We start from the raw sequence: 18,513 nt of genomic DNA, 5'->3' as shown, positions 1-18,513 counted from the left end.
GGTGAACTTTCTTTTGATTTGATATCAATTTTTGGAGATTTGGTGTAGTCTTGTGTAGAAATATATCAACTTAGTGGGTTTGTGAAGCAGTTGTTTTCATATTTGTATTTGTTGTAATAACTATCATAATATACAAATTGATTTAAAAATAAGATTCATATCATTATGTAAAGTTGTAGGCATTTCAAGTTCAATTTTGTGCACTAGCTTGTTGGTTTGTTGAAATTGTTAAGTTTGATTTATGCAATTTCCATATTTGAACTTTGTGTATGCAGGAAAATGTGGTGACGAAAATGAATAACTCAAATCCAAAAGATCCACACACCAATGAGACTCCTGGTGCAAGTATATGAACTAATTCAATTAGTTCAACTTCCCAAGGGATGTCCCATTGTTCTCTATCTCACATGATCCCTAAAGCCAATGTTTTTCTCTCAGATCATTGAGCAAGTGATTTCGGAATGACAATTCCAAGAACGAGTGATGTTTGATTTATATGCATGAATGCATTCTAAAATATATATGATTTTAAAACTATGATGATTAAGCTAAATTATGAAGATGATGATATGATAAAAGATTAGCAAATTATCCTAGCATGAATATCTTATGATATTAAAAATATTCCTAAATGTTACGATGATATTCTAATAAAGAGAGGCTAAAATGCTTAGTAAATTAGACTATAATGTAGATGCATGAAAGATTGTTTTTTTGAAAATGAGGAATGAGAGCTATATTTATAAGGAAAATAGGGCAATGGATGGTTAAGATTGAATAATCTTAACAAGGGCTAGGATTGAAAGTTAATCAATCCATGTTTACAATTCTCACCAATGAAATGGTGACAATTGTCAACAAAGGGTTGCTTGAGAGGAGATGCAAGAAGCATTAAATGTCTGAGAAGACATTAAGGTTACCCTAGGAGGTAAGGGTTAAGGTTAGGTTAGGGTCATCCATTGGATAAAGCTTTTACCCAAGGGGTAAACTCTTGTGCAAGGGTTAATAGGATAACCAAGGTTAAAACAATGAATGCTTGATGAGACCCTTGGGTTAGATGAGGATTAAGTTAGAGAGAGAGTCTCTAACCATGCAAGAAGGTTGAGTTAACCAATAATGGTTAGGAAGACTTTGAGGGTTAACTTGTCAAAGACATAAAGCCTTTAATGCATTTCAAAGACTTTGGAGGCTTTGAGAAGTGACTTCCCTTTGCTTAGGAATGTGACAATAATTAGGATATGAATTAGGCTAAATTAGAAGAATTTAGAAGGGGTTTAGGAGGCAAGTAGGAGATGTAGGAAAATGCAAGTGGAGGGAAAAAGATTTTTATTTAAAATAAAATTGCTTTATTTCAACTAAAATAGGTGCAACTTGCATAAATACAAGTGGAGGGATTTAATAAATAAATTAGATTTATTTATTTGCAAGGATCAATTTAATTAAAAAGGGAGAAAGGGGAATTAATTAAATAAAGTGATTTTATATAATTAAAGGCTAGAAAAGGTTAAGGTGAATTTAATTAAATAAATTGAGTAATTCATTTAATCAAATAGATGAAAATGAAGAAATTAATTAAATAGAATTTAATTAATAAGAGGAATGGGGTTAAAATAAATATTAAATATTTATTTAAGAAAGTGGTCAGATTTATACGTCTACACTTTGTTATCAAATTTCTAGTTGAGATATTACAAGGAAAATGATAAGAAATAAATCATATACCTTGCAAAACACCTCATAAGATAAAACTTGAATCTTAAAGCACATCAAAATGTACTAATCTACAAACTTTGTATACGTTGGAACATAGAGAAAAACAATAAGAATGGATGCTAAAATAAGGTTCCTACTCTATACGTAGCGACACCTTCGATAGTGGGTGAGTAGAAGGCTAGGTATATTGTTGGGATTAAAAGCTTGTTTGAATTCACATTGAAGGTAGTTGGAGATGAATAGCTAAGATTTATTTAAATACTTTGATGGCTAGGATTTAGGATCTACTTTAATTTGGATTGATGACTTGTATTTATTGTTATTACTTTTAATTATGAATAGGAATCGACTATTGTAATAGTAGTGATTATATAAGGATTTGATATTTTACGCTAATTAATCAAATAATTAGATTATTGAATTAATTGATGAGCATGGATACAAAAAATATATAAATTAAAAAAATATAATTAAATTCATTAATTTGATGATGGATGGAAGGTTAGAGGTTCATCTAGTTAATTAGCATTGATATGATATGAAAGTAATTACAATAAACTAATATAATGTAAAAAATGACAAAAGCGATAATTAAAGATGTGTGACTACTATGTGACAAATATTAAACGGGTCTAGGTCTAGGTCTTCCTCTTCACGACCTCTTAGACAATGGTCTAGATCCCTTGTCGGAGCCCTCTCTAGAGAAATTATTCCAATTTAGAAGCAAGATTCCTTATGGGAGAATTAGTTTAAAGTTATACTTTCACAACATATGGATTTTCTTCCCAGCATGCAATGAAGTTTTATGTAATGTCATGGAATGTTAGGGGTTTATCTATCCCCACCAGAAAAGTTCATGTAAAGAAGGCTATGCAAATCCATAATGCGGATGTAATTTTCTTATAGGAATTCAAAATTGGAGGAACACACCTCGAACTATTCCTTCAATCATTGTGGAATGATGGCTAGTTCAATGTTACTCTTTATAATGACAAAAGTGGGGGTATTCTGCTTGGAATTGCACCTTGGCTAGCTAAATTTATAATTGCTTTAGGATCTAATCCAAATAATAATTGTTTTTGGTGCCTACTATTTTTTCAAGGAAGGTCTATTTGTCTTTGCTCCATTTATGACCCTAATGACTCCTCCTCTCAGATCAAATTATGGGATTGGATGGTCAATAACCTGATGAATACTAAGAGGTGGGGTGAATTAGTATGCCAAAAATCTTTGCACTTAAACACTTTGCAAGACTAACAGTAAACCGGTAAAATAGTTTAGTAGACAAATCAGTTAGCACACATGCAAACCAAATAGCAAATAATGCATTCACCCACAAAAGCACAAACACCACAACACAAGAGATTTTGATGTGGAAACCCAAATGGGAAAAACCACGGTGAGATGGAACTCACAAGTAACTATCTGTAGAATAGGAACCAGGCCAGTTAAGGTCAGACCGATTAAGGTCATACAATGTTCTTTACCAAAATAGATCCTGTTAGGAATCTCAATCTCTGTTAGGAGATAAGTTCGATTAAAGACTACCTTGCTAGAGGATTTTAGATTCACAGATGTGAACCACCTTGTTAGAGGATTTACAAGAGGCTTTTGGGCCTACTCGGTTAAGGGCTACAGACTTGTCGAAGATGTGAGTAATCAACAAGTGAGTGATCTAGCAAATAGCACAAATTGCTTGGTTAGATCCTTGATAGCTCATTCCTAATGCATTCCAGCATTACTTCAGTCTTCTATACATTCATACTCTCTCTCTTACTCCTCAACCACCTTAAACCCTAGCAACAACATTAACAACAACAACAACCTAAAACCCTAGACATGATGTCCTTATAAAGGAATCTGATTTCATGTCGGTCCAATAGGATTACAATACAATTTCCTAGGTTCAATGCATCTAGACGTATCTGGTAACATGACACAAAAAGCATCGTTAAATTGTCAGCACCATCAAACAATCGGTGGATGGTAACTCATCACAAAAATGTCGGTTGGTAACTCATCACAAAGTATTACCGATTCATACAAAATATCGGTTCAAGCAAAATGCCGGTTGCCGGTTTGACAAAATGAAGATTGAGAAATATGTGTTCTACTACTTTGATCCTTCATACCACTTGAGATCCTTGAACCGCTTGTGGTTAACATGCCACTTCAGATCGATAATCACTTTCTGCAAAACACCAATAGTCTAAGGACTATAATGCATCATACCAGTTGGAACATGTACCGGTTGAGCTTTAATTAATACATACAAAATGATCTCAATGCAAGTGTGTGCCCATCAATGAAAATCACAACATAATCATCAAAAATGCCAGCAATCTCCCCCTTTGGCATTGATGGCAACACTTAGGAAATTTTGACATCTAAGTGTTTTACAACAAAAATATGCCAGAATCAAAATTACTCCGCCTAACCATATACACTATCCCTTTTGCAGAAAATACAAGGTATACTACTTCTTAATAGAAATAACATGAAAGTATACATCAAAACATTCAAAAATTATACTTCTCCCCCTTTGCCAACAATGACAAAAATAATATTACAGACTAACCCATGTTTCATTAAAATAATAAGTGTTTATGACAGTAAAGAATAAAACTTGTCAAAAACAAATTTGAAGTCCTACAAAAATTGTTTCATAGATAAGGACCAGGACTCAAGTAGGGAGGTTGCCACTTCTTTCTTTGTCTGCATCTGGGAGACCTGTTCTTCCATGGTATCTAGTGTGCTCATCTCTTGAGTCACTGTTAAAGCATCCCGATTGAGATAACATTTTTGAAGAATATGTAGGTGTGGGAGTAGAACCAGTTGGAGTTCCTGCAAATCTCGATTCCGGTTGCTTATTTCCAACTCTAATTTGGCAGATTGGATGTGAAACCAGTGAACGGTGTGCCCATAAGTTGTAAAAGAGTCATATGGCAGCTTGAAGGTACTCATATACAACTGCAAGTCAGTGTGAAGCTTCTACTTCTGTACAAGCACATCATCATAGAAGAGATGGGGTTGGCAAATCTTGCTGAGCAGAAGATTCCCCTCATCCAGAGCATTCCTTATATCCTTATGTGCTTTTTGTAGCTTAGACCGGAGCTCATTAAGCTTCTTCACCAGGGCAATATTGAGAGCCTTTTGATGCTCTTTCTTGACATTTGCCTCTGCTACCTCCTCTAAGCTCTACACTTGATCATCCACTACTATGCATAGGAGCTTCAATTGGGCCAATGATGAGTCGGTACAGGGGAGGTTTGTACTAGGTAACAAACCGGTAAGAGTGTCCACCGCCGCTTGGATCACATCTTCCTCCTTCTTCCTCCTTAACACCTCAAGGTGTTCTTGAGCAACCTTAATGCTTTGTAGCAGCCCCATTTCGCTTGTGGATTGGAGGTCAATAGGACTAGTGAGGTCAGCCGGTTTGGCTTGACTACTGGTTGCCTTTGGAGTCTCCATCTGCATGCTCTTTGCCACTTCAGCTTCCTTGTTCTCCTCTGCCTTCTTCTTCTTCGCTTCTTTTCTCTTTTCCTCTTCCTTATCCTCCTTTGCCTTCTTCTTTTCTGCTTCCTTCCTCTTCTCCTCTGCCTTGTCTTTCTCTTCCTTCTCCTTTTCTGCTTCCTTTCGCTTCTCCTCTTCCTTTCTCTTCTTCTCATCCTCTTCCTCTTTCTTCTTCCTTGCATCTTCTTGTTTCTTTTTCTCTTTTTCCTCTTCTTTTCTTTTCTTCTCTTCTTCTTTTCTCTTTTCTTCCTATTTCCGTTTCTCCTCATCTTTTTCTTTCTTCTTCTTGTCCTCTTCCTTTTTCTTCTTCTCCTCTTCATCCTTCTTCTTCTTATCCTCTTCTTTCTTCTTCTTCTTCTCCTCTTCATCTTTCTTCTTTTCCTCTTCTTCTTTCTTCTTCTCCTCTTGCTTCTTTGCTTCCTCCTTTTTGTCCTCAGTTTCCTTTTGCTTATTTACATGTTTTGCCTGCTTCTCCTGTCCTGTTGCTTCCGATGGTGTACCCTGAGCAACATCCTCTCCATCTAGAGCATCGATATCAATGGTGTCGATAGGTTCAACAACCGGATTTCCTTCATCATCAAACACTTCATCCGGTTTAGTTATTGTCGGTTCTTGTTCAGCCTTCCTCTTGGTTTCTGCCACGCTATGCATCTTAAGAGCTTCTAGAAAAAGAGTGTGTGTATTCTTGAGCACTTCTTGACCCTTTCCTTCAAGTAACAGGGGTCTTCTTCTCATGAAGAAGAGGCCTTTGTATTTATTCATTACTTCAAACAATTCTGAATTTGATACATCAGGAAAATGTTCAGCAAAAACTTTCTCTCTCATTTCCTATTCCTTCTCTATGGCAATGCGCCATTTATTGTCTAAGGAATTATACAAAGAATCCAGTGTCTCAGATCTAATTTCTGAAGGTGACCAGTCATTAACACATAAGTACTTAATTATTTCTTGTTCAACCGCTTCTTTTTCATCATCATTAAAGTCATCAAAATAGTCAATCAAATCATTCAACACTTTTCTCCTAATGTTTTTGATAGTTCTTTGACAATGTGTCAAAGGTTTGTTGGAGGAGATGTCAATATTTACCGGTGCTGATGATGCCGGTTCATTCTTTGTCTTTTTCTGTGCTTGTCGTGTCTTAGGTTTTTCCTCAGACACAGTTTCTTTTGAGTCTAGTGAGGCATTCCTTGTCTTCCTCTTTCTCTCGAACACTTTAGCAGGTGCCGCTTCTGGTTTCTTTTTAGCCGGTGACCACTTGGTCACTTTAGGACTGGCTATAGTAGCCGGTGTCGATGATGAAGGCACTATTTTTGCCTTCTTCACTGAAGGTTCTTTTCCTTTCTTTGCTGAGGGTTCCTCAACCGGTGTTATCCTATCTAGGTAGGTGTCGGTTCTCGTTGCCTTTGGATCAAGCGGTGAGGCAATAAGGGTAGAGGCATATCCTTCCAGCATATCATTCATTACCTCATAGCCCATAGGCTCCACTTCCTCCTGTCTCGGCTCAACAACCTCCATTATGCATTGATCCACTTTAATGGTGAAACGGATATCATCTTCATATTTCTTGACAATATCACCTGATATTCTCATCCTCTGACTCATTTTACGTCTGAACTCATCAAAGTATTTGTTCAGAACTTCAGGGTAACCAGTTCCAACTGCTTGAAGGCTTTCCTTGATTTGATTGGTTACCGGTTGGTCAGCAGACCACTGGACATCACCTACTCTTGGAAAGCAACCTTGGAAGTAAAAGAACAACCCAATTAGTAGTTGTCCAAACTTGAACCTCAATGCATTATCCTGTTTGATCGATTTAAGATTCAACAGGAGTTGCCTTTGCATACCGGTGCACAGGTCAAATGATGCATCCTCCTTGATCATCCGGTAGGCGACATTTACCACTGCAGCAGATACAGAGTTAAGTTTGCTCGTAGAAAATGTTCGGTAGCCTATCACCATGCAGGCATACTTGACCAGATCGTCCTTGATTGAATTTATGGTCATACCTCGTGAGTCGCTCACTGAACCGGTGACCTTGGACATTTCAGTCTTGCTTACCATCCTTAGGGCTGGCACTTCCCCTATATTGTAGAAACCAGTGACGACATGAATTGCTTGCAGTGTAATATCATGCGTTCTTTCCAAGTACATCTTGTCACCATGAACTCTGCTCAGAATGATCCTAATGTGATCATTTGTGAAATCCTCCATGAAATGAACAACATTGTGGAGCTTCTTCTTCTCCAAAATACTATACTCCGGTTTGATCTTTTTATCTTTTCCACAAAATAAACCTAGCTATGAGTGAATTGCTAGAGACCCTAGGTCTTCGATTTTACAATCTATGTAATCTGAGATTCCCTCTTCTACTATCACACTAGCTGGAACTTGTGATAGGACATTATATTTAGACTTGCGTTGAATAAAGCTTGATGAATTGATAGATGCACTAGAGCTAGTATGGGATGCAGAAGCCATGATAGAAACTGAAAACTTGAAAAACACCTTTCAGAAATCATGAATTTAGGGCTTTCAGATTCTTCTCCACCTCACACTGCATCAGTTGCAGAATCACAGCTTTGCGTTCTTCATTTGACCGTTTGCAATTTGAATTTGAATCTCCTTCAAGGTTTCTAAAATTTCTCTGAATAGCAGCATAAATCACTTTGTCGTCGCTCTGCACTTGAAAACGTTATTCGCTTGAAAACTAATAGTGAGAAATGATTTGAAAATTCCTTTTAAACATATTCCTCACCTACCGTAATAAATGCTCCACTATTAGGGCTTAAACCCTAATTTGCCTTTTATCATTTTTGGTCTTCTGCCAACTGACAGGTATCATACACCGGTTAAGGATTTTTACCGGTGTAAACCGGGGGTTCGAAACATTTTGCCATTTGCTCCCCCTAAGCTTTTCTGAAGCTTAGTTTGTCGGTTTCGTGATTTCCACACTAGGTGCAGAAACCGGTTCCTCTTGCAACATTGTTGGTTTCTTCTTCCAGGTCTTGTTCATATTTGCTTTAACAATTTCAACATCAATGTTTCCTTCCGGAGTGACCGGTTTGTCATTCGATATGTTCTTTCTTGATCTACAGAATCTGGCAATGTGACCCAGTTTGTTGCAATGATAGCAGACCAATCCAAGTGCTCTCCAAGGTCCATTATTCATGTTGTCATTCTTCTTCCTACATGTTGCAGCAGTGTGACCATGACCATGACAAACTATACAGTTTTCTCTCCATCCAGTTGCCGCTTGATAGCCACCGCTTCTTGGCTGATGATTGAAGGCATTAAACCAGTTGGGGTTCTGATTCACAAAAGATTCCAAACCAACTCCTTGGGTCCTCTAAGGATATCTTCTAGTGTTATTCATAATAGACCTGCATTCAGATACTCTATGCCTAGACTTGTTGCATACATAACAGTTACCATTGAATTAATAGGATCTAGGACTATCATTTAGAAAATAAGGAAAATTATTGTAAGCCTTACTCCTAAACACATTGGCAGTATGTCCTTCTTTAAGATAGTTAAAGCAAACAGGTTTAAACTTTTGCTTACCTTTATCCTTTGATGTCGGTTGATTCTTTGATGTTCCAGCATTTGTACCAGAGGTCTCACCTTCCTCATGACCGGAATAACCAAGTCCATTAGTATTCTTGACAGATTTGGCATATTCAAGCTTTTGATCTAGCTTGATAATACTCTTGTTGAACTTAGCAAGTATTTCCTTTGACTTAGAGAGTTCTTTGGAAATAACAACATTTGTTTCCATCAGGTTTTCATTCTCAAAGATGGCAATGTTCAATTCTCCTTGCATGTCTTCTTTTTCCACTTTGCTCGCATGGAGTTGAGTAGTTAGGGCACTGATCTCTTGCTTCAGCTTGGAGTTTTCATGATCTTTGTCTTTGACTAGATCTTCAGCTTTCCTCCGGTTCTCAAGCTCTTGGCACATTCAGATAGTCAGTCCTTCTAATTCTTTTCTTAGGTTGGAATTGGATTCATTCAGCTTTTCTACTTCTTGAATCAGGGCTTCCATGTCCGCTTCATCAGAAGAACTATTTTCAGATAGCTCCATCAACTTTTCAGCATGTTCTCTCCTTTTTGCTTGAGATGCCTTGTATTTGACCATAAGATCATCATAGGCTTGCTCAGACTGAGTAAGCTGATGAGTAAGTTCTCTCAATGTGTATTCCCCCATATCTCTTTCCAAGTGGTCAAACTTATAGAAAGGTAGGATTTGATACCAACTAATGAATACTAAGAGCGGGGGGGGGGGGGGGGGGTGGGCAAATTAGTATGCCAAAATTTTTTTGCACTTAATCACTTTGCAAGACTAACAGTAAACTGGTAAAACAATTTAGTAGACAAACCGATTAGCACACATGCAAACCAAATAGCAAATAATGCATTCACTCACAGAAGCACAAGCACCATAACACGAGATTTTGACGTGGAAACCCAAATGGGAAAAACCACGGTGAGATGGAACTCACAAGTAACTATCTGCAGAATAGGAACCAGACCGGTTAAGGTCATACAATGTTTTTTACCAGAACAGATCCTGTTAGGAATCTCAATCTATGTTAGGAGATAAGCCCGATTAAAGACTACCTTGCTAGAGGATTTTAGATTCACAGATGTGAACCACCTTGTTAGAGGATTTACAGGAGGCTTTTGGGCCTACCCAGTTAAGGGCTACAGACTTGTCGAAGTGAGTGATCTAGCAAATAGCACAAATTACTTGGTTAGATTCTTGATAGCTCATTCCTAATGCATTCCAGCATTACTTCAGTCTTCTATACATTCATACTCTCTCTGACTCCTCAACCACCTTAAACCCTAGCAACAACATTAACAACAACAACAACCTAAAACCCTAGACATGATGTCCTTATAAAGGAATCTGATTTCATATTGGTCCAATAGGATTACAATACAATTTCCTAGGTTCAATGCATCTAGATGTATCTGGTAACACGACACAAAAAGCACCGTTAAAGTGTCAGCACTGTCAAACAATCAGTGGATGGTAACTCATCACAGAGTATTACTGGTTCATACAAAATACTGGTTCAAGCAAAATGCCGGTTGTCTGTTTGACAAAATGAAGACTGGGAAATATGTGTTCTGCCACTTTGATCCTTCGTACCGCTTGAGATCCTCGAACCTCTTGTGGTTAACATGCCGCTTCAGATCGGTAATTACTTTCTGCAAAACACCAATAGTCGAAGGACTTTAATGCATCATACCGGTTGGAACATGTATCGGTTGAGCTTTAATTAATACATACAAAAATGATCTCAATGCAAGAGTGTGTCCATCAATGACAATCACAACATAATCATAAAAAATACCAACATAACCTCCCTATGGCAGAGTGGGTTTGGGGAGGTGATTAATATGGTAGAAAGTCACCATGATAGAACATAGTTCAACCCTCTCAAACTCTCCTAGAAATAATTTGATGCTTGGATTTTAACCAGGAATACTATGGGGGTTTCTGACCCCATTTTCGACAAGAAAGATTCTCATTCTTATCATTGGTTTACATGGTCTAACTTTAGAGAGGTTGAACTAAGAAAGCTTAGCCACCTTGATCAATTTTTTATAGCTGATTCCCTTTCCATTATTCCCTCTTCTCAAAACACTCTTGTTAAAGTGGATGATGTTGCCTCTCTCTCAAACCACCTCCCAATTTTGACAACCTGTGATCTCATTGCTTTCTCTTCCAACTCCTCTAGCCTTCTATATAAGCTTAACACAAGTTATCACCTTAATCAACTTGATTGCCTTGCTTCTTTGATTTTGATTTGGAATGATGTGACTAGACCTCTCCAAAATGGTAACTGGATCCAATGGTGGAATGATGGTATTACCCACTTCACATTTTCCTTAAGATCTTTATGGGAAAAAAATGGCTTAAAAAAGATCTAGAATGGAAAAAAATATTAAGACATCAATTAGAAAAAAGTAGAGCCCTTCTTACTTTAGCACCAACTAATACCTCTCTACAACATCTCGTTGTTGATGCTAAAACAAAAATCAAGAGATTTAAATTTTATCAAGGTAGATGAGCTCAATTAAGGGTCAAGTTACATTGGATAAAAGGAGACAAAGGGACCGTTTTTTTCCAATTATCTCAAGACCAAATACTCCAAAGAAAGAATATAGTCTATTCATGACCAAGAGGGGAACAAATATGACAACCCTGATGATATTAAATCTATTTTCTTTTAGCATTATCAACAACTATTTTTAGAACCAACTGAAGGAGATCAACTTCAAGAAATAATTGAAGAATTAGTTGACACTTGCATCCCTACTAAGATTAATCCAAAACAAAAACTTTAATTGGATTAATTGCTCACCCTTGGAGAGTTTGATGTTGCCTTGAAAGATATACTTGATTCCAAAAGTCTCGGTATTGATGGCTTACTGACAAAATTTTTCAAATTATTGTGGCCATTTATTAGGAAAGATTTTTATTAAGTCTATAAAGAAACCTTAGCCAAAGGAGTCCTAGGCCCTTCCATAAATCAAGGATTGATAAAACTAATTCTTAAAGGAAAAAATGAGAACATTTGAGGGTGGAGACCTATCACTCTCCATAATACCCGTGACAAGATTATTGCCAAAGTTGTTGCTAAAAGAATTAAATGCATAGTGTGAGAAATTGTAAAGTCTAAGAAAATTGGATTTATAGGAGGGAGATTCATTTTAGACAAATTGGTGCTTGCTTGGGAGTCTGTTGAATGGCCTCAACAAACAGGTCAAAGCTACCTCCTCATCAAATTGAATTTTGATAAAGCCTATGATAGGATTAGACAATAATTCATATTAAAAATGCTCAAATGGCTAGGCTTTGGTCGCAAGCTCATATCACGTGTATACAAAATTTCTCTTTTTTGATATTAATGTTTGCCTTGTTATTAATGGCTCAATTTGTCAAACCTTTCCTTTACAATGATCCATAAGGCAAGGTTGTCCTTTAGCTCCATTTATCTATGTTCTCATAGCTAATGCACTTGGTTATCTCTTAAATCATTGTAAAAGGCAACATCTTATCCATGGTATTTCTCTACCTGAAAATGAAGTTGCTTTGAACTCTCACTTTGCTGATGATAGCCTATTATTCATCCAAAATTCTCAAGAAGAACTAAATCATAATGGATATCTACTTGCAATGTTTAATATCATTATAGATAATCATGTGCTTTGTACTCTTGGGGAAAAGTAATCTTTTGTCTTATAGTAAGTGATTGCTGCTCAAATCTTTAGCTTTTAGTTGTTTTCTTCATGTATTGTTTCTTTGTATTCAACCCGAGTTGTCTCTCTCGGACCTTTTCGCTTCGTAGACTTCTTCTAGATTGTTGGTATCTATTGTACATTTTTTTTCTTCTAATAAAATTATTCAATTTTTACAAAAGAAGAAAAAGAAAAAGTGTTTTACACATATTATTTTATATTACTTAATATAAATGTCATTTGATCAAGGATGGTCCAAGTCTCTAAATCACACTACAATAATTATGTATTACTTGATAGTGCAAATATATCTTGATCATTTAATCTCATTTTAAAAGACTGTCTTAAAATTCACCATACTAGGGGAGGGGGTTTGTGGTGGAGCTAGAAAAGAATATAGTCTCTTTTTTTTTTTAATGAATGACTTTATTATTATTATTTTTTTACACAAATTTTTTATTTATGCAATACAATCTTTTATGAATTTTAAATGTTTTTATTGAAAAAATAAACAAATAAATTGATATGAATAAATGAAAGACTTTAGCAACATTCAGAAGACCAATTACTTGTACAAAACTTGTACTCTTGAAAGAACTGTTACAATTTCAAAACCTATAGAAAGTAAGGTAAAAATAGACGGACTGAAGGCGGGGTATGTACAAGTGACAAGTTAGGTCCCTGCAGAGAGTCCCTTATCCTATAAATCATTTGTAGGAAAAAAAAAAGAAGATTGGCTGTCATCATAGACAATAAAATAAAATGAATTATTAATTATTACTCCGTCATTGTTCAATGTTCACGCCGTACGCGACACATAAATCATGTTCGTTGTAATCTCAATCTCAAAATTTAGTGTACTTACTGTAACCCAGTAGGTTACATGTTGGGTTAGGTTTGAATCTGGAAAAAAATGAGTGGCTCCTGGCTGTCATGTTTTAATCTCAAACTCAAAACTAGTGTACTTAATGTAACCCAGTGGGTAACATGTTGGGTTAGCGTTGAATGTGGATAAGAATGAGTTGCTCCAGCCTGTCATGATTTTAAACTTTTAATATGCCTACTGCAACACAGCTCTGCAAAATAGGGTACAGAGATCATGTTCTCTCTACTCTGAATTTGGAAGTTTATATCCCACCATCTGTAGAGTGAGTTGCCTGCAACAACAGAAATACAAAATACTATGATTTTAGTGACTCACCCAATTCCATTCAGAACCTGGATTGCATTCCATTGGGCTAGGAGAGCATATACACCGCCCCCTGCAATAGATTTGTGACAGGAAATTAGGGCAAGCATTCTCATTCGTAATGAATGCAATAATAAAATCAGCAGGTGTGAATATTGCCACGCATCCGTATAAACAAAATACAATTAGGATGATTTGAGCATTAGGTGTTTATCTTTTTCAATCTGAACTATTTTGTTTCACTGTTTCAGAAATACAAGAGACGAGCAAGGGAAAATTGCAGTTGAACGCTATACAAAAGCTTATAAAATTGTTGGATTATTTATTTTACAAGTGCAAAGTAGGACTGTATGAAAAGGCCAAGGACTTCTCACTTCTCGAAGATATTGAAGTTGGGCTCCTCCAACGGCAAGAAAGCTATACGAATTTGGCAGCCCTAGGTAAGGAGCTCTATTCCCCCAAAGCAATTCTATTTCTTTGTCATGATTTTATTTTCAAATGTATATAGCAATTTGTTTTTAGTATTTGTTTGAGATTTATAAAAATGGAATTCCATAGAAATAGAATAGAATAGGAGATTTTGAATATTTATCTGTGTCAGTTATTGGTTCATTTTAATCAGTTGTTATTTGATTTTATTTTCAAATGATATATAGCAATTTGTTTTTAGTATTTGTTTGAGATTTATAAAAATGGAATTCCATAGAAATAGAGTAGAATAGGAGATTTTGAATATTTATCTGTGTAAGTTATTAGTTCATTTTAATCAGTTGTTATTTGAGATACTTGTTTTGTATGGTGTTATACTTGTTATAGCTGTTATCTTTTGTAATTTTGCTTTGATTTAATATATTAAAAAAAAATAATCTAAGAAATGATAAACTTACTATTTTTATTTTGTGAAAGATAAATTTTTTACTATTTAACTTGATTATAAACTCTCTTTGTTACTTAAATGTTGAAAAGAAATATTGATGTAAATGTCTTTGTACACTTCATGATAAAAGCTGACATATATTGTGTTTATGATCCATATAAAAAATGCACACCCTCCTCTCCCAAACCTAAATCCAATGTATACCTAATACAGTCATGAACAATCATCTTGCACAGGTGAAAAAAATCATCGTGATTTGGCTATGAATTAAAAGGAGCCCCAAAAAAATAATCCTTTTCTCCATTACCTAGATCCAAGTTAGGGTCCCTCAACGATTTTTAATGGATGTCAGAATAAACAGTGCAGATAGTCACTGCATTTGTACCACCATGCACATGGTCCTGTCCGCACTGTATTTAAACAGGAGATACGGAACGCAAGTTGGATGAATTATGACAAACTCTATAAAGATACGACTTACGATTTGCATTGATTGGGATGTGCAGTGATGGGATGGTTCTTACGTCCCATACTTGAAAATATATCTTTATTGGCTACATAGGTAATGTAACGAATATCTGAGATAAGAAAATCTACGGATTAATCCTATAAGATAGTTTCTTATAAGAAGAGTTACTTAGGTATCCAGTATGGGAATAAACAGTGCAGATAGTCACTGCATTTGTACCGCCATTCACATGGTCCTGTCCGCACTGTATTTAAACAGGAGATACGGAACGCAAGTTGGATGAATTATGACAAACTCTATAAAGATACGACTTACGATTTGCATTGATTGGGATGTGCAGTGATGGGATGGTTCTTACGTTCCATACTTGAAAATATATCTTTATTGGCTACCTAGGTAATGTAACGAATATCTGAGATAAGAAAATCTACGGATTAATCCTACAAGATAGTTTCTTATAAGAAGAGTTACTTAGGTATCCAGTATGGGAATAAACAGTGCAGATAGTCACTGCATTTGTACCGCCATTCACATGGTCCTGTCCGCACTGTATTTAAACAGGAGATACGGAACGCAAGTTGGATGAATTATGACAAACTCTATAAAGATACGACTTACGATTTGCATTGATTGGGATGTGCAGTGATGGGATGGTTCTTACGTCCCATACTTGAAAATATATCTTTATTGGCTACCTAGGTAATGTAACGAATATCTGAGATAAGAAAATCTACGGATTAATCCTATAAGATAGTTTCTTATAAGAAGAGTTACTTAGGTATCCATAGATGTTGAAGGATCCTTAGGGGTAGTAGGCAAAGTGGGTCCCAAGGAACTACCTAAGGATAAATCAACTATTCTCTTGGCTTTGAACTTTTGGAAGGAAAAGGACAAGGTATCTTCAAGAGGTTGAATGAGTTGAGGTTCTTGAGGTCAAAAGTATTGGCAATGGCTATGCCTTCTCCATGGATGCCCTCCATGTCCTGACCGCACGGCACTGCACCGCCTTCCGTCCTGACCGCACGGCACTGCACCGCCTTCCGTCCTCCTGTGCAAATGTCGGGAACGGCCAATCACTGTCCAATCAAACCGTACACGTCCACCACTCAATCCATCAGCTCGATAAGTTAAATATTTATTTATTTATTTTTATTTATTTTAATATAATTGTATTATAATATATAATTATGTGATTTTAACATATATGTAAATTTTAATAATATTATTTTTTAACTTTTTAAAATACATTAGGTAAATAACAGTTTAATTTTTTAATTATATATTTCTTTTTTAATAATAAATTTAATTTAAAAATAAAAGTAAAAAAATTGTAATTAAGTAAAAATATGTGTAACTAATATAAAAATTTAACACATGTATTAAAAAAATTATTAATATAACTTAAAAATAAAAGTATAATATAATTAAAAAGAAGCTTTAAAAAATATAAAAAATTTGTGTAACTTGGTTAAATATTTTTAACTAATTTAGTTACTTAGTTCCTTTTATTTTTAGTTTAGCAAATTTTTGATATTTCTTAACTTAAATATGTGTAACTTAGTTACTTAAATATTTTTAACTAAGTAACTTAGTTAGTTTTAGTTTATTTTTTAATTTTTTTTTAACTTAAATATGTGTAACTAATCATTAATTTTAACTTACATATGTTAAAATCGCTTAATTAGTTATATATTATGGATGTTAAAATTTTACATTACTTACACATTTTTTAATTTTATTTTTAAGTTATATTAATATTTTTATAATATATATGTTAAATTTGTATATTTTGTATATTAGTTACATATACTTAATTACACATATTTTTACTTTTATTTTTAAATGAAAAAATATCAAAAATATGTATAAGAGTCAAGATGTTTGATGGGGTAGTAAGAACTATTCAACATGTCAAACATGTACCAGGATTAAAGGAAAAAACTACTATAACTTGGAGTTTTTAATAATTCATGTTCATAAGATATATATGTAACTTAAATGCTTGTTCTTTTAAAATTGATAACAAAAAATATATCTAGGTATATAAAATTGAACTTTTCATGGGGACGATAGTGATTTCTAATTTATGTGAGACCATGATGTTAATGGACAATATGGAAGAATTATTTAAAAACATGATGCTAACATATGATATTATAGGTCTTTGTATAGTTCGTATGTATTATAAATCCTAATATTAGAGCAAAGATAATGATTAAAATGTTTATAGATCAAACATCAACCTTCAAAGAAGTTTCAAGTCAGAGTACATGACAATTAAGTTTAGTAAATAGACTCAGCAAATGATGGATTGTGAAATGTTATTCTCCTCAGTGAATCATATTATAGAAACATATGATTACATGATCAATAGATGTTTCTATGAAGTACCATACACCACATCTGTATTTAAAGTTCATATCTATTGTGAACACATGACCAAAAATATATATTTTTGATATTTTTTCATTTAAAAATAAAAGTAAAAATGTGTAATTAAATCTATGTAACTAATATACAAAATATACAAATTTAACATATATATATATATATAAAATATTAATATAACTTAAAAATAAAATTAAAATATGTGTAAGTAATGTAAAATTTTAACATCCATAATATATAACTACTTAAGCGATTTTAACATATGTAAGTTAAAATTAATGATTAGTTACACATATTTAAGTTAAAAAAAAATTAAAAAATAAACTAAAAGTAACTAAGTTACTTAGTTAAAAATATTGAAGTAAGTAAGTTACACATTTTTAAGTTAAGAAATATCAAAAATTTACTAAACTAAAAATAAAAGGAACTAAGTAACTAAGTTAGTTAAAAATATTTAACCAAGTTACACATATTTTTTATATTTTTTAAAGCTTCTTTTTAATTATATTATTCTTTTATTTTTAAGTTATATTAATAATTTTTTTAATATGTGTTAAATTTTAATATTAGTTATACATATTTTTACTTAATTACAACTTTTTTACTTTTATTTTTAAATTAAATTTATTATTAAAAAAAGATATATATAATTAAAAAATAAAACTGTTATTTACCTAATGTATTTTAAAAAGTTAAAAAATAATATTATTAAAATTTGCATATATGTTAAAATCACATAATTATATATTATAATACAATTATATTAAAATAAATAAAAATAAAAAATTAAATATTTAACTTATCGAGCTGATGGATTGATGGTGGTGGACGTGTACGGTTTGATTGGACAGTGATTGGCCGTTCCTGAGGGTGCCATGCGGTCAGGACATACTTTATCACTCAAGGAGATATTTTATTAGAGTTTGGAAATTTAAATATTAATAGAACAACTTCCAAGAGCAATAACTTTCACTCCAATTGTTGGATTTTTAATTATTTTATATTGTTGGAAAGCTCATGAAGAGATCTACAATCCCAAATAAGTCCAACTTTTGAACCTATATGAGGCTTCTAAGGGCCTTAAATTTGAATTTGAATTCTTATTAGAGAAATTTC

At 34.0% G+C, this 18,513-nt stretch overlaps 1 protein-coding gene across 4 annotated transcripts in view; it reads left to right on the top strand.

Annotated features, from left to right (window-relative positions):
* The first annotated feature begins 13,516 nt into the window (after positions 1 to 13,516).
* The window catches only part of LOC131078195 (uncharacterized), a 100,328-nt gene continuing 95,331 nt past the window's right edge, over positions 13,517 to 18,513 (top strand). For all 4 annotated transcript variants that reach the window (XM_058015877.2, XM_058015871.2, XM_058015865.2 and 1 more), the window contains exons 1-2: positions 13,517 to 13,809; positions 13,915 to 14,103. In XM_058015877.2, the coding sequence (XP_057871860.2) occupies positions 13,785 to 13,809; positions 13,915 to 14,103 (214 nt within the window). In that variant the 5' untranslated portion in view covers positions 13,517 to 13,784. The remainder of the gene's footprint in view (positions 13,810 to 13,914; positions 14,104 to 18,513) is intronic.

Source organism: Cryptomeria japonica, chromosome 5 (genome assembly GCF_030272615.1).
Source record: "Cryptomeria japonica chromosome 5, Sugi_1.0, whole genome shotgun sequence".
Taxonomy (NCBI): Eukaryota; Viridiplantae; Streptophyta; class Pinopsida; order Cupressales; family Cupressaceae; genus Cryptomeria; species Cryptomeria japonica.
Note: the sequence above shows the minus strand (reverse complement) of the source record. Positions and strands in the feature narration are given on the sequence as shown.